The sequence below is a fragment of the Conger conger genome, chromosome 4 (assembly GCF_963514075.1).
Source record: "Conger conger chromosome 4, fConCon1.1, whole genome shotgun sequence".
Lineage (NCBI taxonomy): Eukaryota > Metazoa > Chordata > Actinopteri > Anguilliformes > Congridae > Conger > Conger conger.
Genome location: NC_083763.1, coordinates 60,042,664 through 60,056,903, shown reverse-complemented (window position 1 = coordinate 60,056,903; position 14,240 = coordinate 60,042,664). Strand labels below are relative to the sequence as shown.

General features: G+C 37.8%; 1 protein-coding gene across 2 annotated transcripts in view; it reads left to right on the top strand.

Annotated features, from left to right (window-relative positions):
* Positions 1-10,373: 10,373 nt before the first annotated feature.
* LOC133127794 (uncharacterized) overlaps positions 10,374-14,240 on the top strand; it is a 67,135-nt gene continuing 63,268 nt past the window's right edge. Inside the window, exons 1-3 of one of the 2 annotated variants that reach the window (XM_061240963.1) lie at positions 10,374-10,595; positions 11,054-11,144; positions 13,512-13,693. In XM_061240963.1, the coding sequence (XP_061096947.1) occupies positions 11,083-11,144; positions 13,512-13,693 (244 nt within the window). In that variant the 5' untranslated portion in view covers positions 10,374-10,595; positions 11,054-11,082. Of the gene's footprint in view, positions 10,596-11,053; positions 11,145-13,508; positions 13,694-14,240 lie in introns of both variants that reach the window. The other variant, XM_061240962.1, reaches the window with a different exon arrangement.

The window sequence follows — 14,240 nt, the reverse complement described above, 5'->3', positions numbered from 1 at the left end:
TAATAACATTTATTCCCAAGTCATCTTTATGAATCTATCACTTAAACTTAACTGCAGGTATCTTCTTCTGATAGTAGCACAATAATACATTTAATCATTTGCATCTTCATCCTGTTTCTTATGACATTGATATCAATACATTTATTTCTCAAATATCCAATGCACAAAATGAGTTTGTCATGATGCAGATCGTACCCAAATAAAACAGCTGAGGGAGCCGGACATGATGTTAAAAGCCCAAACTCAGTCTACTTTTAGGCTAGAAATTCCTCTCAGGCCTCACAGAAATGTTGCTCAGGCATAACATTGCTTTCCCCAACCCCATCTAAACTCCTCCACCCACCTCCCAGTTCCTTAACCACAACATCACGCTACTGTAGACGTTAAACTTTAAAGGTTTATTTTGGACCATGTTAGGCATCATTACAATTTTAATTAGGCGTATAAAGTATACTGGGGCAACATAGCAAAAGGCTAATGGCTCACATTTTGAAGGGTGAAAGACAGGGCAGTACTTTTTGTTTAATTATATGTCCACTAGATGGAGCAATTTAGCCTGTAAAATGCTTATTTGCAATGCTTGGTCTGTTCTGAAACAGCAGTAGTTACAGGCCGTTTAGCTTTGTCTTTGCATGGTATTGCAACTAAAACATTTTTTAGTGAAACAAAAGCTTACATTTGGCTATTATGCACCTGGAGAACTGCAGTATACATGTTTACATTTTGATTAAATTATATTATTGTTTCCTTGACATACAATTCAACAGCTGAGATATATATTTTGAGATGTATATTTTATGATATATTGTATTCATCACACATTTTATTATTATACTGGATATTTTCATTTTGTTTTTTGTGAAAGGACTTGATACTGTGTTATGTTCTGATAGTGATCTTGACCAGATAGTGACTTATATGAGATGGTGCTAAAGCATCACAGAGATAGCATAGCATAAATGCAACCCGACAAGCTTCAGTAGGTTTGCCAGCATGTTCCTTTAAGCCATTCACTGTCAATCCTAGCATTAGAAATCTTCACTCTTCAGGCTCTCAGATCAGACAGACTTAGCAGCTCTGTTCCTTGTAAGCTTTGGCCAATTGGATAGTGTTTCTCATCACGGAGACTGGCATTGCCAGGTATTTCAAAGACCCATAGTTTTTGGAGAGGATCTGGACTCTCCCAGGCTCACTTAAATCACATCTCCAACACACACACACAGGTTGTGTGACTTCATCCTTCAGTCCACCTGACCAGTTTAGTTCCAGGTATAAGCCAACTAAGCAATTTTCCACATTCCCACCAAAAGCTGCTTGACAGAGGCTCAGTTTCAATTTTTTAAGCCATTCTAGAAGCATGTTAACAATATTTTTAAAATCTCTGTTCAACTGAAATTCTCCATAGTTGTATTAGAGTTTAAATTAAATGGATACAAAGACATTACACACAGACATGCAGGTGACCTTTACCTGAAATATCCATTAGCGTTACATCAGGTAACAAGCAGTATTATTGATGAATGCATTAAATAAAGTACATTACATTACATGTTATTTAGCTGTTACAGTTGATAAGGCTAAGCAGGAGACAACCCTCCCTGGAACAATTTGGGGTTAAACGCCTTTAAACCCAGGCTGCCCCACATTACACATATTTAAAAATATTTTATTTGTTCTTTCCTGTATCAATTTAGGACATTATGTGTTTATTTCATGACGTGCTATCAGAGTGAAAGTTATCACTCTGATAGCATGTCTGAATCCCAGCTGGGGCCTTTCTTTCTGAAGTTTGCAGTCCTCCGCATGTCCATGTGGGTTTCCACCAGGTACTCTGGTTTCCTCTCACATTCCAAATACATGCAGGTTAGGCTAATTAGAGAGTCTATTGCCCATAGGCATGAGTGTGTGAATGAGTGGGGTGTGAAGCCCTGCGATGGATTGGTGACCTGTCCAGGGTGTAATCCTACCTCTCACTTCATGTATGCTAGGTTAAGCTCCATCCTGTGACCCTGACTAGGAATAAATGGATTAGATAATGGATGGTTGGATCTGGTCAAGTTTTTAACAGAGGCGTACCGAATTTATATGACTGGGGTAAAACAAAGTTGGAAGATTATAGTTATGGCACTTTCTTCCATATCTGAGATGTTTCAGCTATAGTATCTAGTGTATTTGGAATGCAAAATAATTTTAGAGAAGAGGTCCATACTGACAGCCAAGATACATCTGGAATGCATTAGTTTATGGTTGACATGTGCAATGCAAATGTGTTAGTCTTAGCATTTGTTATTGTAACTGCAGTGAAGGAAAGAAATACCATATGATAACTATTCAGTGAAAATGCTGGCAGATGAAGTTTTTTTCATTAAACAGGGTTCCTATGATTCTTAACTGGATTTATCCTGAGGAGAACAGTTAAGCTACCACAGGACTGAATTAGTTCCAGTGATGGTGACAAGGGCGCAGTCAGTGCTGCTCATGTGTTTCCAGGAGGAAGCCTTCTTCAGGGGCTGCTGATAGCCCTGAGGTAGGAAGGCAGTGTCATTGATTTACCGCCATTAGTTTAAAATGTAACAATAATGGATTTATTCTGAAATTAAACTGCTGATAGAACAGTACGTCATTTCCACACAGTCTGAACATATTATCTGCAGCAGTGCATGCCTGGCACTGACATCAATATGAGCATCATATGAACCTACAGTATAGTTACCCAAACTCAGGTAAAACATGAAAATCCCTTTCAGATATGATATGTGACTTTGATACCTGAAAATTGACATTCATATGAAGGCCCAGGTCTGGCCTCAAGTATTTCAACTAATTTCAAATATTTTGTCCAGAAACTAGAAAGAGCAAAACCAAAAGCGTCCCTGAAACCTCAGTTTCTTAAGTTGCACTGATTCTCTTCAGTTTCGCCCCAATTGTTTTCCAACCTATACCACAGAAATTGTAGTAGTCTGTGTACGTACATTTACATGTAAACACACGGCAAGAGAACCGAGAACCTACTTTGCCAAAGTGATATTTACCTCCCACTTTACTTGTTACAGCACCACCTATCACCTATCCCCATGTTATTAGTGATCATTACTACAACAATGTATATTGTGCAATGCAAGCACTGTTCAGCTGGAGTTGCAAGACCAAGCTGTGAAGACCACATGTTCAAATCCATTTTGGAAATCCATTACAGATAAAAGAGCCTGAAATATACAATCGTGCACTGAGGATATAGTCACAATGAAGATGCACTGAGCTTGAAGCCAGTGTATCTTGAAGCCCGTGAGCAACTCTCTCAGCTGAAGCTAGTCCAGTTAGCCACAGCAGTGTAATGTGCAGAGCCTTGATTGGCATGCTTAATGCTGGCCAGCATGCTAGTTTACAGCCACAGAGCTGCCCGGCACACCACACTGCATAGCCATGACGAAACAATCGTTCCTGAATGTGAAATCTTCTCTTCTGTTGCCCGTCCACTGGCTCTGTGCCCCAGTAAGGTTAAAGCCTCACAGCACCTATGGCTAATGCGCTAAAGCGCTAACGCTTTCAGCATCTACAGTGCTATCCTTAGGCCATGTTTGATGATAATATAAAAGTGAAATCATGTTTATGCTTGGTTCCCGGCTACATAGGCCTAGAAATCTCACCCAGAGCAATGTAGCCATCCAGCAACAGAAGCTAGCAAATGACTGCTGAAATACAAGGGCCTAAAAAGAAAAACACAGCATAACACTTTATTAACCACAGATGTCTTCATTTTATTTATGAACATTAGGATGATTTTTTATAGTGGGGTTTTTTAGCATTCTCACAAAACCTCATCTGTTTAAGGACTGACATAATTTTGTGTGGAAATAAGGGTGAGGTGAATGCAATGAGCATCATGGTTTGGGGCGGTATTGTTTGAATGATTTATTTGTTTTCTGTGTTGAGAGCGGTTAATGTCTTAGGAAACTGCAGGAACAAAAGCCCAGCCTAATGTGCTTTTAATGTATTCCATGGCTCCCTGATTCAGAATTTAAGACTGAGCTTTGACCCCCTGGGACCCTGCATTTAACTCAATGACCTTAATTCCACTGGCTTTCCCCTGACTCTGCTGCTTTCTGCACACAATCATTATCGTATGGGATTTTGTGTGCACCCTCTCTTTCAGTGTACAGTATATATGTGTTTAGATTGATTAGCAGTGCACTCATCACCACAGTACATTCAAAGGACACCTAGGACTGTTCCGTGCAAGAATTGCAAATATATAAAATAAATATATTCATCATGGGAAAATGCATATATTTATGTACATAACCATTCATTGAATCACTGTGAAATGTTTATGCTTTTGAAAGAAATGTATATTTTTATTCACCAAAGCAACATTAAATTGATTTAAAAAATGCAGCCAAGACATTGAAAATGTTACAAATGACTATTAAAATAGTTTTTTTTATTCAATGTTTACATATGATAATAACGTCCCATTTGCAGCCGATATTACTCCAGTGTACAAAAACAATGTGTTACCACAGCTGAAAACAACTGCGTTCTTTAATGAAGCTAAAAAATATATTTATTTCAGCTGCTGCACTATCTAGTACATTGCCCTTTCCAAAGTTCAATTTTGGTTTAAATTCTCAATTCTCAATTATTGTTTTGAGAAGTGAAGGCTATTCCATCCTTGAGATTGCCAAGAAACTGAAGATTTCATACAAAGGTGTGCACTAGAGTATCTAGTTTGAAAGACACCTCACAGGTGCTCAGCTCACAGCTTCATTGAGCAGTGGCCATAAAACAATTTTCAATTTCTTGTATTTTTTATTATCTGTAAAGCCCTTTTCAAAACAAGCTGTCCCAAAGACGCTTTGCATAGAAACAGAAAGGTGGGAAACATCAGCCCTAAGCCTCCACATCTCTGGTCCTCATGTTGACAAACACCTCCAAAAGCCTAGAATCAAGAGTAGAAAGCTCTCTTATCCCGTATACCTGCACTAAGAGCTTAAACACAGCACACTATTCAGAAACACCCGTGAAGCCATCTGTCTTTAACGCTATGGTGCCCTGAAATGGGGAGACTGTATAAAAAGGGCTGCAATTCCTTCATGGATCACCTGATATGGACCTCAAATTAAAGGTGACGGTCTGCACTTAAACCTCATATTTATTGTTTCATTTAAAACCCAATGTGCTGGAGTACAGAGCCAAAACAACAGAAATTGTACCACCATCCATTTACAGACTGCACTGTTCTGTATGTCTAGAAAGTCACTAAGTAATTGATTTACTAAGCACACACCATATACTGTACCCTGTTTTTGTACAACTGCTTAGCACTTCCAAACCATGTTTATTTTATTTTACACCTGGTGAATTGCAATGCAATTATTTGTTTTACTTGCCCTATAATTGGTTATATGCACATTACATTCGGTTAGTTCCAATTGAAAATCTGTCTGTAGATTATTATTATTAATAATCTGTGGTCAAATAAGCACCACTTCCCATTTAGAGAAAGTCCATCTGGTTTTCCTCACTGTTAATGATTAACCAACTGAATCCATCAATAACCACTTCTGTTCATGTCTTAAAATCAACTTTCATAACCAACAAACTCCTCTACATATGATATTTTCAACATACAGTCATTTTTGCCTGCCTATAATGACCCTATAATGGCCCAAGCTAAAAAGCACAAAGACAATAATCACAACCAATCAGGTAGGGCCAAGGACAGTACCAGCCTTTAATATTTAAACTTAGGAAATAGGTACAACTTGCAGTATTGTTTCTTTTACAATGACCAAACAATGATGTAGACAGGAAGAGGCTCTGTCTGATGACCAGGTTTTTGTCACATGGGTGCATTTGAATAACATTTGCAGATTGGGTGATACCACTTAATTACAATGTAAACATAGTGGTGAGGAGTGAAATTAAATATATAAAACCTGGATTTACTTTTGGTGAAAATGAGCTGTGTAGCTCTTTCCTCTCCTGCCAACATGTCATATAGAAAGTACAAATGCAAATGCAATGTGTGTTTGGCAGGACTATGTGGTTTGCGTAGCATATACGGGAGTGCCTCTGTCAATACATGCTTCAAGTACGTCTTCATAAACAGCTTTTATTCAAACATCAAAAAAATTTGAATAAACTCACAGTTTATACACTTTGTTTGCATCATGAACATGCTAATGTCTCTGCAGTGTCCTCTGGTTACGGTCCCTATGTTGACTATGAGATGGATGGAAGGCGTTTATTGTAGATGAATTGTGTTGGGGCTACGATATTCCTCAAAATTATATTCATTTTGTGCTGTCAGTTGTCAGTTGACACTGTTCAATGTTTTAAACTATGCAAGTTACCTGGAACTTCAGCTTTACTACAGCAACTATTATATTTTAGGATTATAACACAAATTCAACTGACTGATTTTTATTTGAATTCTTTACTAAGCCTTATGAACTTCTTACAATATACTAAACAATTACAAATAAATACTCACATGTAACACATGTGGATACTGTTTCTGGAAACTCCATTGTTACAATGACCAATTGATTAGACTTGACTAGCCAGTAAAAATGGGGTGGTATACAATAGTCTGATGGCAGTGTACTGGACCATGTAGTAATAGCTACCCAGGTTGCGTGCGAATACATGCTTCTCCGACAACTCGAAGAGCTTACTGATGCTTAAGTCAAAGCTAATCTTAAAGAGACTATGGGAGAGGGATCCTTTAGGATTTACACTGGTGGCGTCAAAGGCAGTATTTAAAGGCCTTTCACACCACCTGTCATAACATTGACACATTAGCCCTGACTAATACACAGCATAGCATAGCGCTATTGATTTTCATCTTTGTGAGTATATGATACGTCACATGTTATACTCCCATTGTGTTCTATGGTGATACTGTGAGAACAAAGCTCCTGCACAACCAGAACATATTAATTACATTTAGAAATAAACCTGTTGTCCTCAACAGAGGTGTCCCACACAATGGTACAAAAGGTAACTAAATGACTTAATATCACATTCCGTTGATGCAGTTAATATTGTAACACATTTTAAGCATGCCTTGCCCTTTGTGTCTTTAAATACTATCGTGCCAGGCAGGCAAATGTTTCATATTAAATGTTTTGGACGTGGACATCAACTAGAGTTGAAATGCATGGGATTGTCAGCATCAGCATAATATAATTTAAAAGCAATCCGATTGCACTACACAAATTAAGTGTAATCATTAAATTGATATTAACATGAACTCAATTTCTCAGCACATATCTGGTAGTCAGTGAGATATTAAGCCCCCAGACCCCCCCAAAACAACTATTATTACATTGGTATTGCCATAGTTGTATTTTAAAATGCTGGAGTCATATTATTTATTTTGTGAACTTCAATGTTTACGTTTCGATTAATGTTTTTTTTACAATTGTGCCTTGCTAATGCTCAGTGAGTCACCTCATCTATGGCTGTCTTCTGAATAATTCACGATGAGCGCATATCTGTTTAGACACATTCAGAATTACAGATACACCACGATTGATGATGTATAAGGAGCACATCTGTTTAAGAATAGAAAATGTGTTTGTTCGCCTGTTCGGTAAATGTCCAATTGAAACTAAAGTCCTCACAATCATCTCACAGCACTATCACCACTACAGCGAAGCATCCTCAAGCCAATGTCTGAGTTGATTTAAGTTGTGACACAAGTGTCATGTTCAAGATCTCCATGCAAATCTCTTTTTAATGAGGGCACTTGCTGCTCATCCTCAGAGCTATAAAAATGTAGATGTGAATTCCACAGACAAGCCAACCATGGTCTACAGTGCTTGCCAGAGAGTATCAACTGCACATCACTCCAAACCCAACTTCTCTGCTGACCATGCATCTCATTATACTGTGATGTTGTTTGTTTTCTACCTCTGACTTTCAGTTCAACTCACTGCACAGGAACCAATCAACATTTGAAATTAATTATTGTGGTAGCCAGAATCTAAATGCATGGCCACATCCAGGCTATTGATATTATTATGTGTGTGCATTGTTCTCTGTTGTGTCTTTCTATGTACATGGTAGAATAAATTAATGTGGCATTACTTTCTAGCAAATCAAATGTAAAATTATGTAGATGGAAAGAAATTAATTAAATTAGATATTGTACCAACATTTTGTTGACCATGACTTTTGTGTTTGTAAAAGATGGAAACAAGACAGCATCAATTTAATCTTTGCATAAATAAGTGTATTGAGCATTTAGCAAACTATTCATTATGTAAAAATGTTAATAACTAAATGAAAAGTTTGTCAGTTTTGGAACATTGAAAAAAACATCAACAAAGTCAAGCAGAATAATCACAAAGTGCTGGCTTTTATTCAATATAATTGAATAACATTTGTCTCCGATTGTTTTGGGCAAGGTGCTCTGAACCAGAATTACTGTTGAATATGAAAGAATTTGCTTTAAGATCAAGCATGAATCATACTCTTTCTGTGCAAATTGTATTTATTGTGGTTTGTATGTAGGATTTTTTCCAGCCCACAAGGATTTCAATAAAATTGTGTTCCTTCACAAGATGCTTGCATATGAATATAATTAGAATTATTCTAACGACGCTCAAAATGTCTAAACATTAGTGATCATGTGTTTGCAAAATAAAATTATGCCAATGCAGACCTCCAAATTTTGTTAGATTTGTCAGTGTTTATGTGGTCATTTTGAGAGCTGACCAAATATTTTCATGTAGCCTAGATTAGGCTGATAGTGCCACACATTCAATTTGTGAATCTGTGTTATGACAAGTATTTCTTACTTTGTTTAAAAGTGTATAAGTGTGGATTTCCTAAATACAAGTGTGAAAATAAGCTTACACAGTAATATCAAGTCTTAACTTGACTCATAACACAGTACAATAGGGACCATATGTAGCCTACTCTGTAAGAGTTGACACTTTACTGTGTAACCACTAGGAGCATATACAGATTGAATAATTGAATCTAACTGAATTATAATCTAATAAAAGATCAAAAGGTTTTACATTCTGAGCAAATGTTTTACACAGAGTAACACTTTTTTTCATATCATTGAATGTGAATCAATACTAGGCATTTATTTTTCTGAACATTGGAATGTATGCAATAAGATTACTTTCTGATTATTATTTTTATTAGTTATTATTTTTACATATGACAGGGACAGTGCACAGCGACTTTTGTGTCACAGAGTTAGACATTTCGCTAGATGTCCCTGAACAGGTAACAGTAAAAGCTGTTACAAAAGCCAATAGTCAAATCTAGCTACGTACTGACAACTTTTTGGGGCTTTATTTGTGCGATTCATAAAGGTATACAGATCACATTTGCCAACACAATCATGGATGAGACATGTTTTGAGTAGTCTTGAATAGGCTAGTTGGTAAAACAACAAATGTTACTAGATTTTGATAAAGGTATAAACTGGATAACTGTAGGTTAATACACACTGAAAAGGCCAAACATTACTTGAATAGACTACTACCAGATGATGGCAAACTGGTAAAATGAACTCAGCGACCCATTTACCTCTTACTGCTATGACGCTGCAAGTGGTTTACAGGACCTTTCTTTTAGCACGTCCGTTATCTATCGTGTTAAGCGTGTTAGAAAATACAAACAAACCTCACAACGCAATATTAGTTACTTTGTGAATATCCAAAACAGACACCACATTAATTCATTTTCATTTTTTAAACTTGCTATGCCATCTGACCGAAGAGTATTTTGACCGCTAACTGAACTCCACCGGCTCGCTCTATATTGACGGTGCACTGAGTCACCGTGTCCTAAAATGACGCTTTAATTTTCTTTTCGTCTTCAAAGTGGCGTCGTTTGCACGTCTTCCGAAGACTCCAGTTTAATTGTTATTTAAGACCAATATTCGCGATTCTTAATAATTAATATCCAAGCAGGCTATGCACAATTATTTATTACATCTTCACATGCACCACTAGACTGGCATTTTGGCGATATGTCCCTACAGTCTTTAGTAAACGTTGTTGTGCAAATCCCGCTTTGTTCCATAGATGCAGTTGAAGTCTGTTTCCAGGCAAAAACAATTTTCAAGATGGATCTCAAATTGCCGCTGCTCCAAAGATCCTATCCATTTCGGACGAGGAGTAAAGCAGCCAGAAGTAAGCGAACGCTCTCTGTGAATAGCTGCCTCACATGAGATGTGTAGTGGATTGCATTGCGTGTGATCCCTCCCCTTCTGTGGTGCTTGGTCCTGAAAGCTGAAATGTGTGTGTGTGGGCGCGCGCGGTCGGGTGTGTTTGTGAGGCTCAGAATTGCGTGCGAAGAGCTCGACTTGTCATTCGGAGGAATCCGCCACCTGAAACACGAGGAAGTGAAGGCGACTCAATTGGGTATAAAACATCAACCACATCTGCCTCTAGCATTGCAAACAGATAAAACATCAGTTCAGAACTCCGGTAGACGTTTGTTTTATTCTCCCAAGGAATGTGCCCAGTTTAAAAGTATAAAGAGTTACAAAATTTCAATTCATTTGAATGACACTGTATTAACATTATACTGGATTTAAAAAATATTGGCAGAGCTGCTGGGTAAGTGTATTAATTACGTTTATGTTTTCATGCATGATACATTTTAGCGATTACATATAGAGGGGGGACTCGAAAAGTTATTAAATTAATAGGATTAAAAAAAAATGTTTTATGTGAATATGCATGTATGCGGTTCATGCCTAATAGCCTACCCATTATGCGCTTTTCAAAGCTTTTATGCGATTGGTTATACAGTGTAAACAATAACAAGAACACGTAAAGAAAATGTGACATTTTCTGATATTAATTCATCTGCATGTTTTCTGGATATTCACGTTAGTTATTGATTTTGGGTATCTGATGAGTTTTTGTGTTTTGCGATATTTTAAGACTTAATTCTTTAGGCTAATATTTGCCTGGGGCTACTTCCTTTTCATTGAAAAGTTTAATATTTAATACTTTAGACTGATACATTCAGTAAATTTTACTTGTCTTTTATTGTGCTCTGTTTGTTTCAGCGCACCTGTTACCTTTTCAGTCTAAGATTATGATTCCACCGGGGGACTGCATGTATGCTGGCCGGAAAAGACGGAAGCCCGTTCAGAAACAGTTACGTATCCCGCTATTCTGTGCGTTTTTGAAGGATGAAGTAGCCTGTTTTCTGAAGTTATTAAAAGTAGTTAAACACGCTTCACCTATGTGCACTACGTTATTTGGAGAAACTTTCAGAAGTTCATTAAAACTTCTAGAGCTTTCCTGTTCAAAATAAATTAAAACAATCTATATTAGCCTATACTAAAAGGCAGTTCCATATTTAAAAAAAACAGTGGATTTAACATTCAAGAAGTGCTTCGTGTGGTAAATGGTTGCAATGTTTTCTGTTAAGTTCTCCTTATTTGATTTTCACACTCTACCCGATTTTCATTTCAAAACGTGTGGAACGTGATTTATTTATTTATTTATTTATTTATTTATCCAAACATATACAAATCTGTTATGGCCTCATGCTCTGCACAAATAAGGCCAAATGAGGAATTAACGCTCCCTGCTGTTTCCAGCTCACGTGTCTTTGCCTAAGTTTTAAAACATGGCAGGTGAAAAAAAAATGAATATGATATGATATGATATGATATGATATGGTATGATATGAATATATATATATATATATATATATATATATATATATATATATATATATATATATATATATACACACACTCATCACTGAGCACATTATTAGGTAGACCTGTACACCAACTTGTTAATGCAAATATTTAATCAGCAACTAAAGGCATAAAAGATGTGGTCAAGAGGTTCAGCTGTTTTTCAGACCAAATGTCAGAATGGGGAAGAAATGTGATCTCAGTGGCTTTGACCATGGAATGATTGTCGGTGCCATACAGGGTGGTTTGAGTATCTCAGAAACTGATGACTGATGAACAGTCTCTAGAGTTTGCAGAGAAAGGTGTGAAAAACAAAAAAGATTGAGCGAGCAGCAGTTCTCTGGGCAATAATGCATTGCTAATGAGTGACGTCGGAGGAGAAGGGCCAGACTGGTCGAAGCTGACAGTAACAAAAATAACCATGCATCACAACAGTGGTATGCAGAAGTGCATCTGAACACACAACGTGTCAAATCTCTAAGTGGATAGGTTACAGCAACAGAAGACTTAATAAGTCTAAAAAATAAGTCTAATAAATACCTAATAAACTGCTCACTGAGTGAATGTATCACAATCTGAAAACAATTACGATATTGATTAGTCTTAACATAGGTACAAAATGTTTGCTCTTGCTGTGGGTAATTAAAAAAGAACAGGCAAATCAATTATTTAATTAAGGTATTAGCAGCATAGCATGATTATATTCATTGAGGTCAACTGCAGGTTTATTTGTCCATATAAGGCCTATATAATGGAAAAAGGCTAGTTTGTTGTATGTGCAAATGTTTATATTGTACATCTGTCTACGATGGCACAATTAATAAATAAAAAATAAATGGGAATGGAACATTGTTCGGGCAAGTGGGTAACTGAGCCAGTGAATCGGAATACTTGAAGTTTATTTAAAGACAAGCTTTGAGTGCGCTTTGGCTTTGCTGACAGATATCAAACTCCTGTGGGCATCGTTGCCTCATTGAAACTACAGGAAATCCAGCTGGTCTTTCTGCTCCTGTTGCAAAAAAAGGTACAACGTGCAGAGAAGGAAGCTTTGATGAAACACCCGTTTCATTCTGCGATTACCCGTTGAGAAGCAATGACCACTGCTTCTTATCAGCAACGGCAGTGTGGATCTTCTGTTTAAGTGCAACCTCTTTAAAAATGACCTCTCTTTTTTCATAAGGGTCAACGGTTTGAACTACTGTCATTCTGAAAGCAACAATATGTCGCTGCTTTGATGTTTATTAAATGGTACCTTAGGGAGTTAAATTGGGCTGCAGAGTTCATGGTGTTGCAGTGTCAATGATGGCATGAAGTAAACAGTTTAGCTAAAGTAAAGCAGAATTCAAATGTAAATACATATATTACAAGCTGGTTCCCAGCCTTTGTGGCATAACAAAGTGAAATGGATTGTGAATGGCCATTTATTCAATCAAAGAGTGTTGTTTAAACTTTTGGATCTGGAGACTTGAACTCACTCACTGAGTAACAGAGTGTCAATGCCTGTGTAACGTCCAGTGATCCTCTGTTCAGCATTACAACTGCTAATTACGGCCTACAGAAATATCATTCATGCAGAGTGTTGATCCTCATACCCTCTGTAAGCAGTGTTATTATTGCAAATTTCGGAGAGGATGTGAATCTTTGTGCTGAATTTTCACTAATATAATCAGTCAAAGAGGGCTGCTTGTTTTCTTTTACCAAGCATTGCTAACCTCCATTCATCGGGCTATTTCAGAGGCTGTTTTGGCATAGGCGGCCACAGTTCCTCCACAGTTCCTCCACCTCCTCTGAATCCTCTGTGCCACTTTAGCAGGAAACCGACAGCAGTGAGTGAGAAGTCCAACCCGTCGAAGCGGCACCGGGATCGGCTGAACGCGGAGCTGGACCGTCTGGCCAGCCTCCTGCCCTTCGCCCCAGACATCATCTCCAAGCTGGACAAGCTGTCCGTGCTGCGGCTGAGCGTCAGCTACCTCAGGGTCAAGAGCTTCTTCCACGGTAAGCCTCTGATCCATCCCCACCTACCTGTACAGCAACGTGTGGGCCAACTGTCCTCACAAAGCCTGGCTCCACTCTGCGCACACAAAGCCGCACACCTGCACACCAATGACGATACCAGCCCACCAATGACAATCAACTGACAGACCTCACTACTGCTGCAATTCATTTGTAATTGAATTTAATGTGGTGTGGTTATATTTGGATTTGTTCTATTGAAAGTCTCAGGTTTAGGTGTTTGGTCGGTTGGTGGGAATATTGCTCCTGTGTGTGGAGTACCTGGAGTATGGGGAGTAATGCGGTTTAGCATAGATGCAGTAACTTAAATATAGGCATGTGCATTCTGCAATCCTATTTGTGGAAGAGGCCATTGGCCACAGATCTGGAATGCCGAAATTATACAATCATTCGGCTCATGCCACCTATCTAACACTATCTAATTTTTTTCTCTTAATATAAATATCTCTATGTGACTCTGCTGGTAAATGGCTGGCCTTTGATACAATTTGTAATAAGAAAGTAGTGGTGACCCACTTCCTCCGTTCAC